At 38.8% G+C, this 27,100-nt stretch overlaps 2 protein-coding genes across 3 annotated transcripts; both read right to left on the minus strand.

Moving 5' to 3' along the window:
- Positions 1-1,030: 1,030 nt before the first annotated feature.
- Positions 1,031-2,987, minus strand: LOC143737097 (uncharacterized). Its single transcript, XM_077228050.1, has 7 exons — positions 2,866-2,987; positions 2,708-2,789; positions 2,251-2,610; positions 1,819-2,148; positions 1,556-1,663; positions 1,430-1,452; positions 1,031-1,240 (listed from the first exon to the last, which is right to left on the minus strand). Exons 1-7 carry the CDS (start codon positions 2,866-2,868, stop codon positions 1,103-1,105), a joined length of 1,044 nt encoding a protein of 347 aa, XP_077084165.1. The 5' UTR covers positions 2,869-2,987; the 3' UTR covers positions 1,031-1,102.
- A 19,752-nt stretch (positions 2,988-22,739) lies between these two features.
- Positions 22,740-27,034, minus strand: LOC143736554 (immunoglobulin kappa light chain-like). 2 transcript variants are annotated; one of them, XM_077227248.1, is made up of 7 exons: positions 26,921-27,034; positions 26,369-26,454; positions 25,908-26,255; positions 25,459-25,818; positions 25,264-25,365; positions 25,131-25,165; positions 22,740-25,017 (listed from the first exon to the last, which is right to left on the minus strand). In XM_077227248.1, the coding sequence occupies exons 2-7, from the start codon at positions 26,409-26,411 to the stop codon at positions 24,925-24,927; spliced, it is 981 nt and encodes a 326-aa protein (XP_077083363.1). In that variant the 5' UTR covers positions 26,412-26,454; positions 26,921-27,034; the 3' UTR covers positions 22,740-24,924. The 2 variants fall into 2 exon arrangements, with proteins under 2 accessions (XP_077083363.1, XP_077083362.1); XM_077227247.1 differs by lacking the exon at positions 26,921-27,034 and having other exon boundaries at positions 24,893-25,017; positions 25,264-25,361; positions 25,452-25,818; positions 26,369-26,446.
- Between the last annotated feature and the right edge of the window lie 66 nt (positions 27,035-27,100).

Genomic DNA, 27,100 nt, shown 5'->3' on the forward strand with positions numbered 1-27,100 from the left:
TGAAGGCCCTTTCACACGCGACACGGTTTCACACGGGACACGGCAGTTGCGAGTGTCTAGTTAATTTTCAATAGGAGACATAAAGAAAGCGTCAAAACGCAGGCGGGCACAAGCAATGCTCGTTCAGCCAAAATCCTGCCGCTTTCACAATAAGGCAAAGATAAAAATATTTTATCTTTTTATGAGTGGCCAATCATCGAACAGATTATTAGCGACCAATCATAGAACATTTTACTGAACTTATATCAGAGCGTTGAAAATATAAATATTATTGATGAATAATTAATGACAATAATTAATAATGACACCACCACAAAAAATGTTAAGATATATTTATCTATTTGTTTTGTTGATGATTGTAACAATGGCAACATCCACCCCAAGACTGCAACGCAAGCACCTCCTCAACTGCACAAAACGCTTCCACTACGAGAGAAAGCGGCCGCGCAATGATTCCACCGCTTGTCGCGTCCCGTTTGAAAGGGCCTTAAGTGATGACAACATTTTCATTTTTGGGTGAACTATCCCTATAAGAATTCTTGTTAAAGACCAACTAAATGTGCACTAGTCCTTTTTAAAGGGAACTGTATCTTATACAAGCACAGGTTCCCCCATTTGAGTTAACAGAATAAAACAACATAACTCATACACATTTTAACAAATGCACATACATTTTAATTTAGTAGATGCAAATGAAGCATAGGCTACTTTGCAAGTGTGATTCATTAGGAAACTGTAAAACATTTCACAAGTTCAAAAGTTGACCTGAAAAGAACAACACAAAGTCTAACAACATTCATTAATCCACATAAAATCATTGAGAACACAAACACAAATTACCTTTCTGTTCCCAAAATTATCCTTACTATGCCAAATGAATGCATATATCTAACAATACACAGTACAAAGCCATAATAACATTTTAACATACAAAGACATTCAAATATGGAGACTTACAGCTATCATCTTGTAGTTTTCACAATAACATTGCAGTAAAAATGATTAGACTAAACTCTTTTTTTCTAAATTATTCGGACAAATTTAATTAAATTGATGTTATAAAATCATGATGAAAATATTTGTGTCGAAGTGAAATGCTCCACTAAACCTCTGGATGTTCCTGCTGTGATCTGACCTGAGCGTACAGAGACTGCTCCTGAATCAGCTTTGATTTGGTCCTTCTAGTGTTCAGAGGTTTCTGACCAAAACTAATGGCTGCATAATTCATGCTGTCTTCATTCTAATATCAAGAGAGAAAAGACACTCCAATTATGAGAGGAAACACATTACACATGATGTGGCAAAATATACAACAAAAGTTTTTAAAAACCCTGACTATTATATTTTCTAATATTAAATTGATAAAACATATACATTGATAAAGATTTGGAAAAGATCTCAAATGGAAAATAATTGAAAGATAACTTACTTGATTCTCTTGAGGTTTGAGCACTTTAGGAAATTAAGAAACAAGAATTGTCATTATAAATGGCAGTTACATTTTTAACAATTTTTCCTTTAACATAATAAATTAATTTTATTCAGAAAGTCCTACCTTTATTCTGAACCCTGGATAGTTTTATTCCCAGAAAAACAACAAGAGCAAAAAATATAATATTTGAAATTCCAAGAGCAAGAAGAGTTGGGTTCACATCACCACTCCCTGAAACAAAATTAATTTGATCTTCTTAAATTTGTTTTTTTTTCTAGATAAGTTTGTTATCACGTACTCTAGTAAATTAATCAAATACTTTTCCAGATAGGAGATAAAGCCAAACATTTCAACATTTAAAGCCAGACATTTGCATTTCACCTTACCTCTAAAATTGAGTTGAGTTCCTTTTCCAAACAGTATCTCTCCACATGCGGCAACAGCGCAGTAGTAAATCCCAGCATCAGAGTCACTGATGTTGCTCTTGAGGAGATTGTAGACGCAGCTCTGTGTCTGAGACTCACTGCTGTTCTTACACTGACCATTTCTCTCTCCTTTGGAGTAAAGGACTCCTTGAGAGTCTCCCAAGCTTTGTCTGAACCAGTAGACGCTGTGTTCTCCAGCACAATTCTCACTGAAGATGCTGCACTGCAAATTCACTGAATCCTCTGGATGAAGCGTGTCTATCAAAGAATGCTGAACAGTTGTGTGTCCAGCTTGAAAAGTGACATAAAAGGAACAGAGATAGTAAGAACAAAAACAAAAAAATCAGATGTCATAAATCAAACAAAGCTAAAATAACAAGAAGTAAAACTTACCTTTAAAAAATAATCTAGTGCCTGCACTCATTCCAATGCTGTAATATGATGCTACGACACAGTAATATGTTGCTGAGTCTGAAGGCTTTGTCTGTAAAATTATCAGATTAAAATGATCATCTCCTTTGGTAACATTAAAACGACTCATTTTCTCAAAGTCCTTATTCCAGCTGGGTTGTTGATTTAAATATAAAGACACAATTTGTATGGATTTTCCATTGGACGTCCGTTTAAACCATGCTTTTGTCGATTGCAGAAGCTTTGGAAAGCTGCAAGTGAGATTCACATCCTCTCCAGCTCGAACTACTTTTACATCTTCCTGAACAACATCCACATTAGAGGACACATCAGAGGAGCAGACTGCAAAATCAAGCACACAATAGTAACTTGAAAGTGTTGAAAGTGTTAATAAATAGGTGACTTGTTTAATGTTTAAAAAGACTTTAGGTATATTTACGCTTTGTTGAGGAAAGCAAAAGAATGAAGTAATATCTCATGATCAGTCGTCTTCCAAAATTATCCTCAGGCTTTGAAATCCCCTGAAAAAGCAAACGAATGAGCCACACCATCACACACGCTAAAGAATAAGTGTAGATCACTAGACTGTGTCCTTACCATGTGTCCATCTGTCTCTGCTTCAGTCAACTGAGGCACATGTGCACTTTCACCTAAACTTTTCTGCTTTCACACACTGTCGCCACATCAAAATGTCTAACCTAACCATCTTTCCATTGCTCCAAAGAACTCTCTTATTTATTTAGACAGGTGTTATTAATACTACTGCTTAGGAAATTGACCTCTCTCAAAACTATGTGGGTAATATGTTGTTTTATTGCTAATGCTTGATGTGGTTTTACAAAGAAGAAAAAAAAGCAGGAAATGATGTTTTAAAGAAGCATGTAACCAGAAGACAAACCTTTAAAGGGCCTCACATGAAAGTTCTTTTTTACCAATGATGAGCATCTAAATTTGAAATATTTAAATAATGTTTTGAATCAAGGGGATGACAGATGAAAGGGCAGATGAAAAAACTATTCTGGACTGGTGAATACCTGGTTATGCATACATCTGTCACGATATGCTGATCAGTATACACATGGAGAATACAATATATATAGTCTTTAATACACTGACATTCAGGAGAATACAGGAACAGAAATGAGAACCACTAAACAAATATACGTTAATGCAAGAAAAAACACTGAGGAGAACTAAGGTCTTAAATACACAAAGAGGGGTATTAAGGAAACTAAACAGGTGAATGTAATCAGTTACCAAGGGAACACACTGAAACACACTATAAAACTAGTGGTGCATTCCATGGAATGTAAAGTGGACATCACAGGGTATTCCGGCATCTTAAGTGAAATTCCAATCCGAAGGGAGTGAACATGTTCAGTTCAAAGGGCACTGTGAACTGCATAGGGAATCAGGAAACATCGCTACATCACTTCATAGATAGCGAAAATCCCCCAACTGTTATTACGCATCGGGTCACCAGTCTGAACTATGGAGCAGAGCCTTTGGAAGAGTTTTTCTGCGATGGACGAGTTTACATATAGAGTATTCATAAATATTTTGTTGCTATTATATAAACTACAATATTTATAAATGGTTATGGCGATTAATTTTACATCTGCATATTCTATTGTAATAGGTATAAACAACATGTCATTTTTTATTTTACTTTACCTCAGAAATGTTACTATGCAGCATTGCGTGGGAAAGAAAGCGCACAAGATGAGACCACGATTATTAAGATCATTGATTAAGATCACTGTGGTGAGCAGGACGAGGCCGAGGGCCGTGAGAGAACGGAGCGAGGCCGGTGGCGTGATTGCTGATGAGCGACACCTGCGCGACGCACCGGTCTCGTATCTCTCACGGAGGAGCGGAAGCATAAAAGGACATTTACATTTAGCTGACGCTTTTATCCAAAGCGACTTACAATTGCTATATATGTCAGAGGTCGCACGCCTCTGGAGCAACTAGGGGTTATGGTGTCTTGCTCAGGGACAATTGGTGTCTCACAGTGGATTCGAACCCGGGTCTCTCACACCAAAGGCATGTGTGTTATCCACTGCGCCATCACCACCCCAGGAGAATACAGGAACAGTGGCGTAGCGTCTGGGCATGCAAGGTATGCACGTGCAAATGGGCCCGGGCCGATAGGGGGCCCCGCCCATGGGAAACTTTTAATTAAAACGAGATAATTCATTTTTAAAGAGTAACCACAATAAATATATTTTTGTATGCATGTCATGTGTAATAATTTATTGTGTCTCCGTAATGTCTAATTTCTCCGTCATTTCTTGTTGTGTGCGTTTATTATTTTTTGCACCCGGCGGCTGCCGTATAACTGTGCCGTCATTTTTTATATGACTGCATCGCCGCGTCAAATTAAAAAAAGAAAACAGTGTGAGAGAGGATACTAGCCACTAGCTAATCGAACATTGGATGGGAAAGGATGGAAAAATACAAACATAAAAGTGGGGCCTTAAAGAGAAAAAAGAAGGTGGAGAAGTTAGTCGCGACACAAAAACTACCAAAAATAGACAGTTTTTTGTGCCGACCTAGTGCGAATGACAACGATGTTGAAGGTGAGAGTGAAGTTTTGCCAGCTAATATTAGCAGTTGCATGTCTTTGGATGAGAACAACAATGCAGCTGCTGACAGCTTGATGAGGTGCCAAGAGTCGAAAGAAAGGCCCGGAGAATGCAACTAAAATGAGTAAGTAGTTTTTACATTTTGGGCCGCCGTGCCAAGATCATTAGTTCATTAATATTGACATTGGCTGAGCCTTGGTTGGTTTTAGACTTGTTTTTGTTCCGTTCTGGTTGTGAAAAGTTGTTGGGTAGAGTGTTTTTTTAATGATATTGTTTGGTATGGTATTTTCTTGATACACTACAGTGAACGTCTATAAATGTATCATAAATTTATCTTCAATGTACTTGGGGGCGGGGTTAGGGGGGCCCGTACCATTTTATTTTGCATATGGGCCCGGGACTGACTTGCTACGCCACTGAATGTAGGAGAATGGTCATTATGCCCAAAACAGCGGGAAACTCTGTATATTGGTGCTGTGTGCGCTAGTCAAATAAACTATTCCGATTCAAAGCTTGTGACATATAAACACACACATTAACCCGATCACATGTTTAGCGTTCATGTAAACACTACATTCGGATTAATTAATCGGAATTAATTCAGTTTGATTGAAACAAAAGTTGTGCATGTAAACATAGCAGTGATTCACTTGTGCCCTGTTGACATGACGCTATTTAAAAATATTTCTAACATGAAGCTAGTTTAAACTTGTAAAGATTGCTCCATTTAGGAATTAATAGCCGGACCACACAATATCCGCAGTGATGTGGAATAAAACTCAATCACTTATCTTAGATATTGATTCCAGATGCATTCTGAAAGTGCGCTGCATACTACTAACAGCAACACACAGGCATTTGTTTTACTGTTGAGCCACAGCTCATTGGACACTGATGCAACAGCAACCAATCAGCTGTGCTATGTAGATAATGATGTGATCGCTATCAAATGATTCAAAGACTTATCAGCCTGCGCCATCTAGTGTTTCATGCCAGAACTAATTGTGTTTTGTTTCAGTTTTCCCTAATTCTGTTAACCTGTGTTAACCAAGGTGCGTTCCGATTGGGTCCCTACGTAGTCTTGGGGTCCCTACGGGAGTACGCTCCCTACTCCCTGAGCACGGGATATCCGTTGAAGTGGACTTCGCTGACATTTTGGAACTCCCTACACCAGTGGTCGGCAACAGGTGGCCCGCCATCAATAATATCCTATCTGGCCCGCACCCGCAGCCAGATTATCTTGATAGCGGCTGGTTCTGAAATAGATCTGTCATGACAGCAACTCACAATCACTTCGTCTTTAGTGATTTTGCCTTCAAAATAAAAGTACGAGAACGTTTTTGCAGCAATGTTTTATTTTGAGATGAATTGAGAGCTTTTTATTTGAAAAGTTCTGAAAGAAATTCAAAGGAGTCTGTGGATCGCTTCGTTGCAGATAAGCCACCGGCTTTGCATTCACAAAACTATGTAGGATGAATGCATAATGGTTGTAGCAAAGTTCATTGTTATATGAAGAAGGAGACTTTAGAAGGATGTCACATAAAATAAAACACAACATAAATGCAGGCCTGTCGTTCACTGTCTTCGTTCCTGTACAGTGGCGTAGCAAGTCAGTCCCGGGCCCATATGCAAAATAAAATGGTACGGGCCCCCCTAACCCCGCCCCCAAGTACATTGAAGATAAATTTATGATACATTTATAGACGTTCACTGTAGTGTATCAAGAAAATACCATACCAAACAATATCATTAAAAAAACACTCTACCCAACAACTTTTCACAACCAGAACGGAACAAAAACAAGTCTAAAACCAACCAAGGCTCAGCCAATGTCAATATTAATGAACTAATGATCTTGGCACGGCGGCCCAAAATGTAAAAACTACTTACTCATTTTAGTTGCATTCTCCGGGCCTTTCTTTCGACTCTTGGCACCTCATCAAGCTGTCAGCAGCTGCATTGTTGTTCTCATCCAAAGACATGCAACTGCTAATATTAGCTGGCAAAACTTCACTCTCACCTTCAACATCGTTGTCATTCGCACTAGGTCGGCACAAAAAACTGTCTATTTTTGGTAGTTTTTGTGTCGCGACTAACTTCTCCACCTTCTTTTTTCTCTTTAAGGCCCCACTTTTATGTTTGTATTTTTCCATCCTTTCCCATCCAATGTTCGATTAGCTAGTGGCTAGTATCCTCTCTCACACTGTTTTCTTTTTTTAATTTGACGCGGCGATGCAGTCATATAAAAAATGACGGCACAGTTATACGGCAGCCGCCGGGTGCAAAAAATAATAAACGCACACAACAAGAAATGACGGAGAAATTAGACATTACGGAGACACAATAAATTATTACACATGACATGCATACAAAAATATATTTATTGTGGTTACTCTTTAAAAATGAATTATCTCGTTTTAATTAAAAGTTTCCCATGGGCGGGGCCCCCTATCGGCCCGGGCCCATTTGCACGTGCATACCTTGCATGCCCAGACGCTACGCCACTGCCTACATTGGTTCTTTATTTGTTTTAAACAGCAGTCTTAATATTTATCCATTTCTGGTAATTATTTGGAGTAAATAAGCAAATTAACCGTTGTGCCGCTATTTATCACCCAGTAAAAATGCCCTTCTCCGTGGCCAAAATCAGTCATCTCTGGATGAGAATCCGAAACATGGACTAGTGGGACGTCGTTGTCCTGCTCAACTTCACTGATTGAAAGGAGAAATTTAGAATGACAGGACACTCATTTATATGACACTTTATTCAACAGGAAGATCTCTCGTCCCGCAAGTCATGCGTCATTACGCTATTCCAACGTCATTTCACATCCCTTTTCAGTTTCAGTTTTCAGTACGATCAAGTGTTTACATGTTCTCTTGATCGGATTAGAAAAGGAGTAAACCACCACTTTCAATCGGATCGAAATTTCATTCGAAATAGAGCTCAATCGGATCGATTAGTTTACACGAGAGCTTTTCAGTCCGATTGAGCCGTCAATCTGATTACTAATGGATTATTTGGTTGCATGTAAATGTAGCCACTGAAGTTTTTTTTTGTTACTGAAAAAACTGAAAGGCAAACCAATGGTCAATGAGGTCAAAATACCAAACAGTCTCTTCCTTAAAGGGTCATCAGATGCGTAAGTTGGTACGATTCTTTAGGGTGTTCATGTAAAGTTTGTAACATACTGCAACAGAAAGTATGTACAGGATGCGTTCAATGACGCATCCTTTTATTTCCAAGAGCAATGTTTTCATTAGCTATGCTAAATGTGTGCGATTGATTCAGATGCTTGTGTGTTCAAGTCATGCTAAAAGAACAATCAATACAGTTAAACTAAGCATCATGTTTATGGTCTTGTGGAGTGATTTACTATAGCATAAGTTGGAGGGCTATGCTGTTGTGTCTATACAACAGAGAATGGCCTTTTGTTTTTATCTCTGTGGGTAAACGCTGTCTATGAGAAGGTCCCGGTTCCACCAGCACGTCTCCATAGCAACCAGGGGAAACAACACCCAGGACCGTGTGTATACCAACAGACGGGAAGCATACAGAGCGGTGCTCCTCCCCCCACATGGGCTTCTCTGACCACATTTCCATCCTGCCGGTTCCTGCTCATCGTCCTGTGCTGAAAGACACCAAACCCACAGTAAAAACCATCACAGTGTGGCCAAGTGGAGCTAACTTCATGCTCCAGGACTGCTTTCAGTGAACTAACTGGCAGATCTTCAGAGAAGCGACAACCAGCGTTGGTGGGGTGGACCTGGAGGAATATGCATCATCTTTTTGTGGCATTGATGATGTCACTACCACCAGGAAGATCACCATCTGTCCAAATCAGAAACCCTGGCTGAATGGAGAGGTGCAGTGTCTTCTGACTTAGCATTTAGGCCAGGAGACACACTCACACTGAGAACGGCGAAGAGGGAACTAGAGGTCGGAATCAAGAGGCCAAAGGCTAAGTATTCACAGAAAATACAGGGTCACTTTTCCACCAGTGACCCCCGGAGCATGTGGAAGGGCATCAAGAGCATCATCACTGATTACAGCAAGAAATATGCTGTTTGCCCTCAGGATCCATCTCTTGCCGATGCCCTGAATACATTTTATGCCCGCTTTGAGACATCCAATCCCTCTACCTTCTATGGACTCACACTCCATCCAGGTGAGCTGCCTTTCAGTGTGTACACTGAGGAGGTGAGGAGGACATTGCTGAGAATTAACACACGCAAAGCAGCTGGTCCGGATAAATCCCGGGGAGGGCTCTGAAGATTGTGCTCATGAACTGGCTGGGGTGCTCACTGACATCTTTAACACCTCACTCTCCCAGGCTGTGGTGCCAGTGTGTCTCAAGACATCTACTATCATCCCCGTTCCTAAAAGCTCGGCAGTGACGTGCATGAATGACTACCGTCCAGTGGCTCTCACTCCGATAATTATGAAATGCTTTGAAAGGCTGGTTATGGCCCACATGAAGGATACCATCAACATTAATTTGGACCCCCGTCAGTATGCTTACAGGGAGAACCGGTCTGCATTGGATGCAGTTTCATCGGTCATCCACTCTGCTCTCACTCATCTGGAGAGCAGGGACTCTTACGTCAGGCTGCTCTTCCTGGACTTCAGTTCGGCCTTTAACACAATCGTTCCACATACTCTAGTTAATAAACTGTTGCTACTTGGATTGAAACCATCACTTTGTAATTGGGTCCTAGACATTTTAACGAACAAGCCACAGACTGTCAAAGTCCATGGCATTTCATCTTCGTCTATCATCCTTTACACTGGCTCCCCGCCAGGGATGTGTCCTGCTCAGGTGTTTTTAGTATACTAAGTTATTTTTTAAATTTATTCTGTTAAACTATTTGTTTTAACTTATTGTATGTATGTATATTATTATTATTATTATACTATTATTATTATTACGCTGCTGGTCCTGAGTACATATTTTGTTCTCATGAGTCAACATGTGCAGAATGACAATAAAAATACCATACCATAACATATAACATAACATAACATAACATAACATAACATAACATAACATAACATAACATAACATAACATAACATGACATAACATGCATTTCTAGTGTTAAGCCGGTCGGCAAGGTAGCCAAGGCACACATGGATAGTAGAACATGAGGTCCCGTGAGAAAAAACAACAACAACATATCTAATGATCTGTTTAGATATTTGTGTCGAAGAGGGCTCTGCCCTTGTCTCTTGTCTCCTGCTTTGTTGCGGTGTTAAATCATGGCTGTTTCATGTACAGCAGCAGGAGCATGTCTACATGCTCTCAGCAATGTCTGTGAATGTATTGGCAGTAGCAAGTCTCAGTACTTGCTCTGGAGCAGCAGCAGCGTGGCAGATCTATTAAGCCAAGACCAAATACATTAACATTGCCAATCCATTACCATGCCAATCTCAATTTCCATACCCGTCTCCTGAGAGTTGTCATGACAGAACTTAACAGAACCAAAAATACATGTTACGATTTCCATTACACGAGAGTAGATGTTAAAACTTCATGCTGATTTGTACTCGGCTTTCGCCAAGATAATCACCAACTAAGACGTAGCTTTACAGTAACCTATGCTTCTCCATCCATTTACGCTTCTTTCCATCTAGTGACGTGAATCTTCTGTCTGGTGTTAATACAGTGTATTGCGCGTCAGCACACACACCGGCTGCAACCACAGTGCGGTCCCCCATAACAACCCTCTGGATTGAGCGTAGTAGTTTCAACATCACTTGTCCACATTCGTGCGACGTAAGAAATTACGTATATCTGAGTGAACAAGACAGAGGGAAAATTGGATATAAATGCAGCCCAGAATCAGATCTCATACCAATGATCTACAATCACCAGGTGGCAGTATTGAATGAGTGTTGAATTCAGCATTCAGCAAGTTCCTCCTTAAAAAAAGAGTCTTTCTTGTTAAAGACTATAAATGCTAACTAATACTTTTCCAGGAAACCATGCCTTATACATGCACCAGGATCCATCATTTGAGTTAACAATAAAAACAATGGGTAACACTTTACAATAACAGGGCATGAATCAGTGGCGGGGGCAGAAAGTAGAGGATGGGTGGGCCTCTAAAAGTGTGGGTGGACCGGAATAATTCGCATCATCCAATGTTTTTCAACTGGCTTAATTTTATAAATTTAGGAGAAAAAAAAAATGATGGACCGTCCCTCAGTGGTGCCAATTCACTAAAAGTGAAGGTATGCCAAGTTCAAATGACGTTATTTAATCTAACAATATTACTTGACAATATAAATTCAAGTAAGTCAAAATATGACAGATAAGAACAAGACACAACTGCAGTTACAACTGATTTAAAAACCTAAAAAATATATTTAAAAAATAATCCCATATTGTGGTTATATTTGGAAATAACCTGGTAACAGGCAGCTATATGAATGAATAAAAATTCCCTTACAATTCTACAAAATGATTAGCGCAACACTCTGAGCAAACTCTCTGCTCCTCACCACGGGGCTTCTCAGATTCGGCGAGCAAATCACTTCTGAGAATATAGTTCCCAGTATGTATACGGTTAAAAGATGCCTGTGTCTCATATGAACATGTTATTTGTACACACTGTGACTATACAAATCACAAAATATAAATAGGAAAATGTTGGCGTTATTTTGTCACTTATTGGGAGCAGTATGCTAGCTAGATGGACTTATCTAACTCTGGGGATACGGTGAATAAGCTAAAGTTCCCAAAAGTTGGCTTGTTCCTTGAACTACTTACCAATTTCAGCTCATGATTTATCATAAACGTACTATCAAATATACACATGTACTACAACTAGTATTCAGCCCAGTTAAGTAATGTTGTGTGGCTATCAAAAAGTCAGAGAACGGGTACAGTATCATCACAGCCCGTGCCCGGATGGAGTGTGAACTGTACTGATCCCAGCAAATGTTCCCCTGACCTTAGTTCATGTTTCCTGTTTGGCTATTTATTTGGGTACCGATTCCTCAGGAACTGTTGTAAGTCACAGTTTAGTTTGATGGGAAAGAGAATATTACAAAACAGATTAGGACCTTTTAAGATAATTTATTAGTCTATTTAGTATTTTCTATGTTTGATAAGGAGGATCAATGAAATTAATGACAAACTAATCCTGTGCATTTCAGTAATGTTTTATGATGAAGCTGCTGATGTCAATAGTTTAAATTATGTCTAATAAATTGTTTAAATGTTTTTCAAAGTCAGAATATTTATTTTTTATTTTTATGATTCTTTGATTTAGTTTACCCCTACACGTTAATTAACGCATTAAATAAAAAATAAAAAGTACTATGTTTAAGGCCGCTGTTATTCATGCATTTACATTTATCTGACGCTTTTATTCAAAGCGACTTACAATTGCTATATACTGTATGTCAGAGGTCGCACGCCTCTGGAGCAACTAGGGGTTAAGTGTCTTGCTCAGGGACACATTGGTGTCTCACAGTGGATTCGAACCCAGGTCTCTCACACCAAAGGCATGTGTCTTATCCACTGCGCCATCACCACCATGCATGAATGATTATGACTCCATGTGCACTTTCACCTCAACTTTTCTGCTTCACACACTGTCGCCACATCAGAATGGCCAGTTTCTTTTTTTAACTCAAGCATTTTTCCTTTCCGGTGCTCCAAAAACACTTTTTTTTAGTGGAAAGGAGAAAGCGGTGCGACCTGCGCTCTCCATGATGACGAGGAAGTATTAGCAAAGAATTCATTGATTTCTAGCCCTTGCATTAGCTTTACTACTAGATATATTTATGGAGATGAGAAATAAAAAGCCGGCTGAAATGCGTCACTGTCATCATCAGTGAACAGATAATGGGCCATATCCGAGTCTATTTTTGCTGCGCTGCTCATGCTTAATTAAAAGTGAAAGCACACTTTTGATGGACAAAAAATAAATATGATTTCACACAAAAAGTGCCCAAAATGCACAGATTTTGCATGTCTGTGTTTTAACAAGAACTGTAGTAGGCTATGTCAGAAAAGAAAATGAAGTCATTTATAGAAAATGTACCCATTTAAACGTGTTTTTATTATTCAGTTTGGGTAAAAGTATATGGTGTTTTATAAAAAAAAAAAAAAAATGGCAGAGATTTTTTTTTAACAGATGTTACTGTTCTTGTTAATGAACATACATTTAACATAGTAAATCTGCATCTAACTCAAGATAATACTATACTGTCAACTCACTGTCAAATATGCGTTTCGAGACAAAACATGTAATATTAATATTGCAGCCTGTGCTGCAAACTGTGCTGAAGATACATGCCATCAAAGTTAAGCAACACAAACCTGTTTCAAGACTTGAAACATGCAGAAACTAAGAAATTAATTAAGTTTTGTTTATCAGTACCATAGCAACGCTAACTTCCGCTGGAATTGTCGCATAGGAACCGTCCGTAGCCTTTCGCAAGAGTTACATTTTTTGAACGCATCCGGATGACCAACTGACACTATTTTCTTCCCACCGCATTCGTTCGCACCCGTTTCGGACCCATTGGAATGCGGTCTGCAAATCTCCATAGGAAATGAATGACTTCCGGTCGTTTCGGAGCCGTATAGGAGCTGATTTCAACTGCCAGTGTGAAGGCGGCGTATAAGGGGGGACATTTTCTCTCAGGTGAGCTGATTGATCCTTCACCTCCGCCCAGAATTGTGGAAACTTTGGGCTTGGCCTCTGAGGGGGCCCAGCTCATAAATTCAAGTCTCTCAACTGAGGTTGATGAGACCATCCTCCACTCCAGAGCTCCCTCCACAAGGAAACTCTACACCTTGAACTGGATATTTTTCACTTCCTGGTGCGGAGAGCCGGACCCAGTTATCTGCCCAGTGGTTGCATTACTGGAGTTCCTGTTGGAGCATTTCTCCGCAGGTCTATTCCCCTCCACACTAAAGGTGTACATGCCGGCCTTAGCTGCTTACCACGTCCCTTTAAGTGATGTATCCTTGGGGATGCACCCTCTAGTAACGTTTCCTTCATGGCACTGTGATCAAGAGTATGGCTGCTTCTAAAACATTATCGTCAGGAGTTCCCTCCAATATGTTTGTTATGTGGCAGGATGTTGCCTCGGCGCACACATTAGTGAGGTTTTTGACCTTGTCCTCGGCTCCACTCCAGGGGCGCAGGTTCTTTTGTCTAGGTGTGCGCAGAGATTTCACATCTATTTCCCCCCGATCTCTCTGCTCCTGGGAGTTCTGGAGAGAGTTCTCCGGGACGGGGCCCGTCTTCTGTTAATAGCCCCGTTTTGGCAGGCCCGAGTACGGTTCTCGGACCTAGAGTCTCTCCTCGACGGCTATCCTCTGGAGATTCCACTCAGGGGGGACCTTTTCTCTCAGGCGAGCGGATTGATCCTTCAACCCTGCCCAGAATTGTGGAAACTTTGGGCTTGGCCTCTGAGGGGGCCCAGCTCAGGTTCGTTCATCTTGGTGTGTGCAGAGATTTCACACAGACCAGGCACTTGTTATTATGGTGTTGTGGGTATAGTGTTCCCACAGTGTCTTGACACAGCTCGAGTTCCCTTAAAAGGGAATGTCTCGGGTTACGACTGTAATTCTGGTTCCTTGAAGAGGGAACGAGGCACTGCCTCGCCCTGCCATACTCCCTGCATGCCTGTGAGCGACTTGCTTCAGCCTATCAGAAGGTAGTGACTGTTTGTTCCAGGTATGCTTTATAGTTTCCTGGTCGATGACATCACATTACGTTCTGTCACGAAATTGGACTGATTTCATAAGTCCCACAGTGTCTCGACGCAGCATCTTGTTCCCTCTTCAGGGAACCAGGGTTACAGTTGTAACCCGAGACGTTTTCACATGAGCCCGGTTGCTGTCTCTTTTTTTCTGTAGCCAGTCCGAAGTCTTTTGCATTTTACAACAGGTTAATCTCCTGTTGTCACTGGTGATTGTCGTTTAAACCTTTCTGGATCCGCCATAAATTGATGTTTAATTATATCAAGTGCTGTGAGAAAAGGCTATAAATCTCCACCTCCAACATCCTCACACGCAATATAGCCCACTAGCCGGGACACCTTCTTTATGTGTACAGATGTGACGTAATGACACAAAGATATGGTCGAATTTCCTGCGGAAATTCACCAGTGCCACTGGAATTAAAAACATTATTACAAGCTTACCGTTTTGAATCGAGCTAAGGCAAGCAGATAGTTTTGAACACGAGCTGGTTATGTACTTGCTAAAAATTATTTTGGATAATTTTTAACCCAAAAAAGTTATGGACTGCAACTTTAAGCAATAAAGTATGAGAGGATCCATACAATGATAACAGCAATAGGTCCACAATATGTGAATATCAAGGTCTTATTTCCTGTCAGTGTGTGTACATGTAATAAAATTGCAGTTTACCTAAAGGATATTCTGTAAAAATGTTTCAGCACACTGCACTGAGCTTTCATTTGAGTAAAGAATGTTGAGGTTTAATATGCTATGATTAAGACATTTATTTATTATATTATTTATTTTTTCTCATTGTATCTGACATCTGACCTCTAACAAATTAAACACTCTAGTATTTCTAAGCATAAAACGAACATTTTAACCATGAACATTTATATCTAAAGTACTGTATAATCATAATCAATGGAAGATATAAGACATCTTCCACACTGTTTTAGTTTTTACAAGAGAAAAGATTTAAAAGAAACAGCAGTTTGATGTTGATATCCACAGTTAATGTCCATTCATTGTACATACTGTATTATTGTATTCATGGCCTATTTAAAAAAAAATACAAACTAAGGCATGTGTTGTAATCATTTGATGTGGTAAATTATGCGATTTAAAAAAATAAGTAAGCTTGGTACACTGAAAAAATGAATACGAATGAATATGCTAAATCTAATCAATAAAATTGAGGCAACAGATTACAAGTAATATTATTAATTAAATTGAACAAATTAGAATTGAGTAATAATTAACCAAATTAATTCCTTAAAAGTTAACCATTTAAAATGAGTAAAATTTACACATTTTTTTAAACAAAAATATCGGAATAACAGACTGACGTCAAAGATGAATTAAGAACACTTTTTTTTATTGCCAACATTGAAGACACCTGATGTTAACAAGCCGAATCACTGAAGGACAAAACCGTAATTGGTATGTTACCATTATGGAGATTAATGTTTGCTTTAGTTGGGCTCTTGACTCTTAAATCATTGACTTCAAATTTTTTTTGGTTGTTGTACTTCAGTTATAACAGCCAGATGAACAAATAGAAAAGGTGATCTGATGGTGTTGGTTGTGTTTTAACATAACCATTATTTCACAATCATTTGACCTGAGTCATGGAACTCATATAGAGCCCAATTTAGGTTTACTTTATTAATTATAGAAGCACTGTCCTTGTACAGCATAATATTTGTAACCTTTACAATGTAATCCTAAGAATTTTTTTTAACATATCTCAAATACAATTTTTTTTTGTAGTTTTTAGACACACAGACATCAAGAATCAGCCTGTGAATCTCAACAATCGTGACAATTATAAAGCATGTTGCAGTGCATTCTGCATGCCACCAATCAAAACTCATTCACGGCTCCCATCATGCATTGCTGCATGAATAAATAATGAGCTTGTGTTCAGAGTTGATCTGTTTGTCACCATTGTTGAGATTTATACGCTAATTCTTGATTTCTGTGTGTGCCAACATAAAGTACCTTTAAAAATGTCTTATTATTGATTTGGTCTCATTGAAAACGCTAAAAATATGAAGCTGTGCAAGGACAGGGCTCCTATAATTATTTACTTTTAAATATAAAGTAAACTTAACTGAGAAATAGGACTCTATATGAGCTCAGTGACTCAGGTCAAACGATTGTGAAATAATGATTATGTTAAAACACAACCAATACCATCAGATAACCTTTTCTATTTGTTCATCTGACTGTCATAACTGAAGTACAACAACCAAATAAAATCTAAAGTCAATGATTTAAGAGTCAAGACCCCAACTTAAGCAAACACTAATCTCCATAATGGTAACATACCAATTACGGTTTTCTCCTTCAGTGATTCGGCTTGTTAACATCAGGTGTCTTCAAATGTTCAATCTTCAAAAAAAAAGTGTTCTTAATTCATCTTTGACGTCAGTCTGTTATTCCGATATTTTTGTTTAAGAAAATGTGTAAATTTTACTCATTTTAAATGGTTAACTTTTAAGGAATTAATTTGGTTAATTATTACTCAATTCTAATTTGTTAAATTTAATTAATAATATTGCTTGTAATCTGTTGCCTCAATTTTATTGATTAGATTTAGCGTATTCATTCGTATTCATTTTTACAGTGTAGAAATGGACTTCTTTCAAATAACTGCTAAATGCATGATAGATGAGGTGAAAGTCAAACTTGTGTTCAGCCAGTTTTATTCCTTAAGCCTTCTAAAGGTTAAATATGTTTGTGGAACGTATTTAAAAGATCACGTTGTTGTGTACTGTAGAAACAAGTTGCTGCAATAAATCTTCTCTTCTTCCTTTAACTGGTTGACTAAATGAATTTATTTTCATCTATGTATATTAACAAAGCTCTTTGCAACGAAAATGACCTGCTCAAAAGACTGACGCCACCCCCTACAAGTGCCTCGGAAGTGTGAAAAACAAAAAGAAAGAAAGAAAAAAACATCACATGTAACAAACTAGCAGGACTTTCATCTAAAGCACACACAAATTGTGCAGACACTAATGTCCTTCTCAATAGCAACAGTCATCTACTATGTGGTTGTTTTATTGAGTGTCATCATTGAGTAAGGTATAGTGAATATCAACAATAGACATTACATAGACATTACAAGATGTTAATGCTTAAAACAAACCTTCGAACAGGCATTTTCATTTGCATTCTATTTTGTACTGTATTGTAGAAGTGTATTTGGACATACTCTGGTATTATAAACAATCACCTAACAAATGCAACTTATTTAAAAGTGGAAAAGAAAGAACACCGTTTTGAATTCTATGGATTTACCTATTAGGACATTATTTAAATAAAATCATCTAGTTGTTAGTTAAATACAACCTCAGATGAACAACAACACATGCCATATTACATCGTTTCATTATTCATATAACTAAAATAAAGCCAAAATGGAGAAGCCATGTGTGACAAACTAAGTACACCCTATGATTCAATAGCTTGTAGAACCACCTTTAGCAGCAATAATTTGAAGTAATCATTTTCTATATGACTTAATCAGTCTCTTACATCGTTGTGGAGGAATTGTGGCTCGCTCCTCTTACAACGTTGCTTCAGATCATTGAGGTTTGTGGATATTTGTTTATGCACAGCTCTCTTATGGTCTGGCCACAGCATTTCAATCGGGTTGAGGTCTGGGCTTTGACTGGGACAGTGCAACACCTTGATTCTTTTCTATTTCAGCCATTCTGTTGTAGAAATGCCGGTGTTCCTGGGATCATTGTCCTGTTGCATGAGCCAATTTTGGCCAAGCTTTTCATGTTGGAGAGAAGGCCTCACATTTGACTCTAGAATACTTTGGTATCCAGAGTTTGTGGTCGACTCAAAGAAGACTGCAAGGTGCCCCTGTCCTGTGGCTGCAAAACAAGCCCAAATCATTAACCCTTTCACCACAGTGTTGACTGTTGGTATGAGGTGTTTGTGCTGATATGCTGTGTTTGGTTTTCGCCAAACGTGGCTCTTTGTATCATGGCCAAACATCTCCACTTTGGTCTCCTCTGACCAAAGGACATTGTTCCAGAAGTCTTGTGGTTTGTTCAGATGCAACTTTGCACACCTAAGCTGTGCTGCCATGTTCCTCTTCATTTGGTGACGTTTGAAGCCACGTCGGACTGAATCGTGAATCTCGCTAGAGGGACCAAACTACTTCGAGTGTAAGTAAACAAGCCAATACACATTGGCATGCAAGATTTGCATCTCCGTCCCCCAGTGTGGGTAGAAATGAGCAGGAGGTGCAGCGCATATCAGCTTTTCGCTTCTACTGTTTATACTCTGCAATCTACATTGAGAGAGTGTTCTTCGAGCCTCCTGTTTTTTTTTGCAAAGAAGCCTCTGAAGTTGGTGTGACGACGCTTCAGCAGTGGTCGTGGTCTCATAAAGAGATTTAAAAAACAACTGTTTTTTTACAGCTCTTTAAAGAGTGAGTGCACACAGCAGGTTGTACTAAATTCATGCTTGTCATGCAGTAGCTATTTCCCCTGTGCGTTACAGCACCTGAGAGAGCTAATTTTCCTAAAACAGCTTACACGGGTGTGACATTGCATCTTTTTAAAGATGTCAATCCCCCCGTGTGTTTATGGATGCGGTCGTTACCTGGCACTGGCTGAAGGTCTCGATCGTTGCCTCAGATACCTGGGCTTAAACCACGCTAAGGTGAGGCGGTCGGTCAGTGTTGAACTGCTTGAATCCGTTCAAAAACATGACAGCGGCCCCACTGAAGTTATTTCAGAGGCTCTTGGGGCATATGGCCGCCGAAAACGCAGTGATGCAGCTCGGTTTGCTTCATATGAGGCCGCTTCAGCACTAGCTTCACGGCCGAGTCCAGAGATGGGCGAATGTCCCTAGAACAAGTGTCCAGGCATGATATTGTCTCCACGGATGCCTCTACAACTAGCTGGGGAGCAAAGCATTGGCACATCAACTGCCTCTAGTTGCTAGCAGTACATCTTGCACTGGGCCGCCTAAAAGGCCCGCTACAGGGCAAACACGGGTTGGTCCATACGGACAGCACTGCGGCCGTTGCGTACATCAACTGACAAGGTGAAAGTGAAAGTGAAAGTGAAAGTGACACGTGATGGCCTAACCCATACTTGGAATTTGACCTCTGCATTTAACCCATCCAAGTAAGTGCACACACATTAGGAGCAGAGTAGTGAGTAGTGAACACACACACACACACTGCAAACGTGGATACACACACCCGGAGCAGCGGGCAGCCTTGAGTGGCGCCCGGGGAGCGATTGGGGGTTAGGTGCCTTGCTCAAGGACACCTCAGTCATATTCCTGCCGGTCAACCTTTGGGTCACCAGTCCAACTCTGTTACCATTAGGCCATGACTGCCCCGAGGTGGTCTACGCTCCCGTCGCATGTCACAAATTACCCGCCATTTCCTCCTTTTGAGTCAGAAACATCTGAGGTCGCTTAATGCCATTCACATCCCAGGAGTGCTCAATCGTGCAACCGACGAGCTCTCACGACAACCTGCGCTTCCAGGAGAATGCAGAATGCATCTGGAGAGGCTTATTGCTAGCTGTTTTACTCCCTGGCCGAGGGGACACTTGGATGCACTGGAACACAGCTGGCCCCGGGGTTTACGCAAATATGCATTTCGCCCAGTGAGTCTTCTCGCACAGACACTGTGCAAAGTCAGGGAAGACGAGGTCAGGTCAGCCCCTCCCTGGCGCATTCCTCTGAGGATGGACCTGCTTTCTCAGAGACGGGGCACCCTATTGGACCTACAACTGGAACCCCTTATGTCTGGTCTCGGGACGGGACGCGGAGGTTCTAGGTGACTAACCCCAGGAGGTAGTGAACACCATCACTTCGGCGTAAGCACCATCTACGAGACACACTTACACCTTGAAGTGGAACCTGATTGTCGAGTGGTGTTCTTCTCACCGAGAAGACCCCCGGACTTGCCCGAAAAATGCAGAGAGGCCCCAGCTTAGTGTCGGCTTATTGCGCAAATACATGTGCTTATATTACTCCAGTAGAGTTCCCTGATGGTCAAACCCTGTGACTTCCTTCATCACTCGTGGCAGCCGGACATATACAACCCCAAATCAGAAAAAGTTGGGACATTTTGTAAAATGCAATAAAATCAAGAATCTGTGATTTGTTCATTCTATTTAACCTTTTATTAGCTGACAAAAGTACAAAGAAACGTTTTCCAATGTTTTTACTGACCAACATAATTGTATTTTGTAAATATGAACAAATTTTGATTTTGATGGCTGCAACACACCCCGAAAAAGTTGGGACAGAGACCAAATAAAAGTGAAAAGATTATCCAAATTAGATTATCCAACTATTTTGAAACAGTCCACAATGAGCAGGTGAATTGGTAATAGTTGAGGGTATCGTGTTTGGGTGTAAAAGTGCTTCTCAGTCTTTTTAAGCAAAGATGGATCATGGCTCATCACTTTGTGCCAAATATCTTGAGAGAATTGTCAAACAATTAAAAAATCCCATTTCTCAATGCAAGATGGCAAAGCATTTATGCCTTTCATCATCTTCCATACATAATATTGTCACAAGATTCAGGGAATCCAGAGAAATCTCAGTCTGTGTTGGGTAAGCCAGTAGACCTCTGTTGAATGTGCATGACCTTTGAGCCCTCAGATGGCATTTCACACGATACCATCATGCTACTCTGTCAAATACAGCCAACATGTGCTCAGGAGTAATTTGGAAAACCATTTTCACTGAACACAGTCTGACCTTGCATCAAGAAATGCCACTTGAATCTCTGTTACGCAAGGAGAAAGCTTTACATCAGTTCTATGTGGAGATACCGGCGAGTTCTCTGGGCCTGAGCTCATCTCAGATGGTCTAGAAGACAGTGGGAATGTGTGCTGTGGTCAGATGAGTCCATGTTTCAGCTTGTTTTTGGGAGAAAATAGAATATCGAGTTCTCAGTCCCAAAGACGAAAGGGACCAACCAGCTTTCACCAGCGACAGGTGCAAAAGCAAAGATCTGTCCTGGTATTGCGGTTCATCATTGCAAACGGTATGGGTAATTTGCATTATTGTGAAGGTACCATTGACATGGAGTTATGTATTTGGATTGTACAGAGACATAAACTGCCATCAAGATGACATCTTTCCAGGGAAGCAAGACAATGCCAGGAGTCATTCTGCACGTGCTAAAACTGAGTGGTTTCTAGACACTCTGCACCATAGAAGGGATGTGCCTCCTGCCTTACTGCAGTCCAGATATGTCTCTTATGGAAAATGTATGACCCATCATGAAAAGGAGAATCAGGCAACGATGACCACAGACTGTTGAGCGGCTGTCTTGTATCAGACACGATTGGGCAAATATTCCACTAGCAAAACTCCCACAATTAGTATACTCAACTCCCAAATGATTAAAAAGTGTAATTAAAAGGAAAGGTGAAGTGACGCAGTGGTAAACATGTCTCTGTCCCAACTTTTTTGGGTTGTGTTGCAGCCATCAAAATCATAATTTGTTAATATTTACAAAATACAATTATGTTGGTCAGTGAAAACATTGGAAAACTTTTCTTCGTACTTTTGTCAGTTAAAAAAAGATTAAAAAGAATGAGCAAATAACAGATTCTTTATTTTATTGCACTTTACAAAATGTACCAACTTTTTCTGATTTGGGGTTGTAATGTGTGTGTGTGTGTGTGTGTGTGTAATGTACACTTTTATAACACTATACATGTTTTTTGTAAACATTGGATTTCTAATACAACATACTGTACATTTTTCTCTCTTCTGTCTGCCGCAATCCATTTTTCTGTTCTTTTTCTGTTTTGGAAATGCAGATGTGCAAAATAATACTTCCTATGGTCTTCCATGTGTGTCTGTAGAAGTGAAATCAGCTGTAATTTACTTCAGCGTTCCAATCAAAGAAATGGGAAAAATTGTAAAGATTTTCTGTGAGTAATCATAAATCTGGACCTCTTCTTCACACAAAGCAATTTCTTGACTTCAGAAGATAATGGTATGTTTTTCAATATTTTTTGGCATTTGAAAGCTGTAATAAATTTCAAAATATCTAATTTCAAACAATATATAAAATTGTCATAGTTGATAAAAGATCATAAAACATACTTTGAGACCACCAACTTGGTCGAGACACAAGGAGCATAAAATTACAATCTAAAAAAAAGTTGGAGGTGTTTTTATTGCACTGGAGTTTTTTACATATTTATGCCCCCGAAATGCTCTGATACAGTAAGTTTTGAGCTTTAGGCCATTAATATCACAAAGCACAGACTCCTCCTTAAAGTCATTTGTCAGATTTGGCAAATCATCAGCATTTGTCCATATGAGAACATGTGACGTTAATCACAGCTTCAGTCAGAAGTACAACATTTCCTGTAGAGTGACTGACAGGAAGAAGCTGCTCAGTACAGACAGAGAACTGCCATGGTGAACATCAGCGGAGAAACATTAACATTTTAAAATAACTGTGAACATTAAATAAATACATTATACATATATACAGTATACACACACAGTACACACACACACACACACAGTACACACACACACACACACACACACACACACACACACACACACACACACACACACACACACACACACACACACACACACACACACACACACGTATATATATATTTTTTTCAATTGTTTTAGGTTCATTTAAAAAAAAAAGATCTGTAAGTAATTTTCCAAATATGTTTATATAGAGCGCACACTGCAGCTAATTTACTTACAAAGAGTTAGTTACAAAGAGTTGCCCATATTAAATAACTTAATAGAGAGGTTTAGTTTGTGTGCACAGATGTTTTTGTGCACCTCCTTGGTATGCACACTTTTGCATGATTATGCAGAGTGTGGTTTAAGCATTTTTCCAAACACAGGACTGACCCAGTGTGTTTTAACACCTTCATGTGAATTAAAACCACACGCACATCATTCACAGGCGGTTAACTTCACCTTACACTGGTAGAGGGGAAAAAAAGCCTATCGATGCTTACTGTGGGGTGACAAAAACATATATAAATAGTAACAGTTTATCCTGACACTATAAACAATTACCAATATTACAGTACATATAAAACATATAGAAATTGAAATCCATAGTGTGGATGTCAAAACCAAAATTACATATTACTTAACAATTAGTTAATAGTAATGTGCCTCAACAAGTAAAGTCATAACATAAGGATAGATTTGCAAATCATTAGCTAATGATTAATTAAAGCAGACAACTGGAAGTTGAAGTGCATAGCTTTGACTAATTGTGGTAATTAACACATTAATTCACTATTAGTTAATAAAATATGTTATTAAGGAATTAATACATGATGACACGTTTAATTAATAGCAATTCATTTATTACTTAATCTATTAATCATATAGACTCTTTATTAGTTGCTGATGCAGTAATAATTAATTAATGGTTTAGTTCTTCATGAGTCATACATTAACTCATGATTATCTGTGCATTAGTTAAGTATGAACTAATGCATATAGGTGCACCCGTATTGTAAAGTGTTACCGAAAGTTTCATTAAACTTAAAAGTGTTTAGCTGTGGTAGGACACACTTTTGTCCAGAAAGAGACAGAAACAATCCCTAAACCTAGAATAGTACGCCCAGAAGTGCTACATTAAGCAACGTGTGATTTCTGAATATCTACAGTCTAATGTACTAAAGCCTCACACAGTTTATTTTACTGGTCTCATGGTGGAGATTTTTTCCACATGTGTCTGCTAGAGGGACATCTTGAGCCATTTATCAAAAATAAATCAGCGTCACATTTTTTCAGGTAGGCCTATGTAGACTAATGCTATCCAATCCTAGATATGATTGATTAACATTTCAAATTATCTACTACTTACTAATGTAGTTTAACTAATTTATTAAAAGCGAGAGTCAGCATGAGTAAAATGGACACAATTGTCACATATAATTTAAGTACCACGGACAGGGAATTCTGCTTCTTTACTGCTTCTCAACCTCAGACTTTTTCAACATCAGTCCATCTAAAATTGATGCCCCACCAATCAATATGCTGTATGTTAGCATGAGTTGGTCAAAAATGAAAAATGTTGATGCACACATCCACAGAACAGGCTTCCATGAAGGTTTCTTTAAATTACATTATTTTCAAACTGTTCATTTAATTTGACAGATCATTTTAGATACAACTTGGCATATAATAATGTTTAAAGCTTGAGCGTAATTAAGAGCTTAACATATCTATTGGTTTAATCAATTAAAGCACATCAAGAGCGCCATTAAGAGTAGTTTTTTTTTAACAATAGATCATTTATTTTTCAGTAAATTGTATTGATTCCTTGCATGTGCACATATTGAATTATCTGATGTGTTTTCCCCTGGGTCTTCTTGAAGTGGAGGGCTTTTGTTGAAAGCTCAACGCTGCATAATTCAAAGCATCTCTGTCTTCATCCTAGAACAGCAATTTTGATTTATTCAGTCAAATAAATTGCCTGTGAAGACATTTAAAGTGAATTATATATGCAACATATGGCATAAAAGCACATGAAATATTAAACTGCTTACCATTAAGTGACTATTCTGAATGTTCTGAGTCCCATCTTGAAATGCAATAAGAATTGGAACACATGTTATTGAAGGATGTTGATTTGACTGTTCAGACTTACATATTAGAGAAGTGTTATGCAGTAATTCCTACCTTTTCGTCGATGCTTGTACAACTGTGCACCCAGAATTATGATCACAATCACTGATAAACAGTTTGAAGCTGCTAGAACTAGGGCAATTGTACTCCATGTATCTGCAGATATGAAAAATAACTTCTTTTTAAAAGATATTAGTGATGCAACAACACCTTGAGATTTAGATTTTCTGTAGCAAATTCAGTGGATACCTGTCCCTGGCAAATCAACTTTTCTTCCTTCTCCAAACAGTATCTCTCCACATGTGGCCACAGCGCAGTAATAAATCCCAGCATCATAGTGACTGAGGTTCTTCTTGGGCAGGTTGTAGACACATTTGTGTGTGGTTGAGTTCCCATCAGATCTCCTCTCACACACAGCGTTCCTGCGCTCCTGAGTGTAAATGATTCCTGGAGGAGATTCTCCAGATTCATGTCTGAACCAGTAGACGTTGTGTTCTCCTGCACAGCTCTGAGTGACGACGACACACTGCAGACCCGCTGCAGACTCTTCTGGATGATCTGGATCTGTCTCAGGTCTCTGATGCTCTGAGTCCATGCTCAGCTGTCCATCTGAGAAGAAACAACTATAATATAATGCTTGTTTGACCAGACACAATGTGCATGTAGCACAGTAACATTAAAGTGAATAGTCTACTTACCTTTAACAATGAGATCAGTGCCTTCACCAAAATAAAAACTAATATATATATATTTAATACAATAGTATGTTCCAGTGTCTGATTCTTCTGCATTTGTGATGCTCAGATTAAAACTGCTCTTGTCTTTTGCTACAAAAAAGCGTTTATGTTTGTCAAAGCCATTTTCAAAGACGGCAGGTAAAGCTTGATATGATGAAACAATTGGAAGGGGTTTCTCTCCGACTCTTTGTTTGACCCAAACAATGTTTCTTGACTCTTCTGAAAAAATACATGCGAAGTTAACACTGTCTCCAGCTTGAACAATCTTCAGACGATTCTGAGCCACGAGTTCTGTGTTATCTGAGCTGCCTAAAAGTTAAAAATGAATGTGAGAATATGATTAGTAATGCTTGCTTGATTTGCTTTATTATGCAGAGCAAAAAAAAAAAAAAAAAAAAAAAAAAAAAAAAAAAATTACTTACATTTTGAAAGGCAAAGCAATAAAATGAAAAAATGATGAATCATTTTTAGGAGATAGTTCCCAACAGACTGATCTACAGTGAATCTTCTAAGAAAAAGAAAAAGAATAATAAAGAAAACAGTGGAGTTGTACATTTCAATCAGCAAAATTATACCTCAAATAGATAACCTGAGGAAAACTAAAACATTTACTTCACATTATTCATTGTTCATTAAAACTAGTAGTAGCAGTTTTCTTCTTGAATAAAACCAGTTCATTTAGATGTTATTATATTGTTAGGTTAACTGACAAGACAGTTCAACATTGTGTGAATTAGAATATTTTTTAAACAAAATGTTTAATGCAAGACCAAATGTTGCATATTAATGGATATGCTTGCTTTGGAAAGCGGATTAATTTAAAAAAATAAATCACTCAAAAATCAATCTGTAAATCAAAATTGATTTATATAGCGCTTTTCCAAACAAATCAACGCAGTTCAAAGTTATTAGAAAAATGTAACAACTGCATAAAAAAAGAATGAAATAAAAGAGTTTTTTTAATCTTAACTTACAGACTTCATTAAAGATTAATGTTGGTTTTCATGTAGAGCTGATGACAGGTTTTATCTTCCTCCTCAACACAGTCCGAAAGAGAAGACAGAGAGAGATTCAGCTTTATATACTGTACCTCCCTGTACTAAAGAAAAAACACATATGTACATGACTGTACATGATTCTATTGGCTGATTCAC

The sequence above is a fragment of the Siphateles boraxobius genome, unplaced genomic scaffold (genome assembly GCF_051911475.1).
Source record: "Siphateles boraxobius isolate OS27281-9 unplaced genomic scaffold, OSU_SipBor_1 130, whole genome shotgun sequence".
Classification (NCBI taxonomy): Eukaryota; Metazoa; Chordata; class Actinopteri; order Cypriniformes; family Leuciscidae; genus Siphateles; species Siphateles boraxobius.

Excerpts from the sequence above, each read along its gene's own strand:
- LOC143737097 (XM_077228050.1), bottom strand. Across the intron at positions 2,149-2,250 it reads CACTAGATTATTTTTTAAAG|CTGGACACACAACTGTTCAG; the intron begins GTAAGTTTTACT and ends TCACTTTTCAAG. Across the intron at positions 1,664-1,818 it reads AACTCAACTCAATTTTAGAG|GGAGTGGTGATGTGAACCCA; the intron begins GTAAGGTGAAAT and ends ATTTTGTTTCAG.
- LOC143736554 (XM_077227247.1), bottom strand. The coding sequence starts at position 26,411 with ATGATTCATCATTTTTTCATTTTATTGCTTTGCCTTTCAAAAT. Across the intron at positions 26,256-26,368 it reads ATTGCTTTGCCTTTCAAAAT|GCAGCTCAGATAACACAGAA; the intron begins GTAAGTAATTTT and ends TTTAACTTTTAG. Across the intron at positions 25,819-25,907 it reads CACTGATCTCATTGTTAAAG|ATGGACAGCTGAGCATGGAC; the intron begins GTAAGTAGACTA and ends GTTTCTTCTCAG.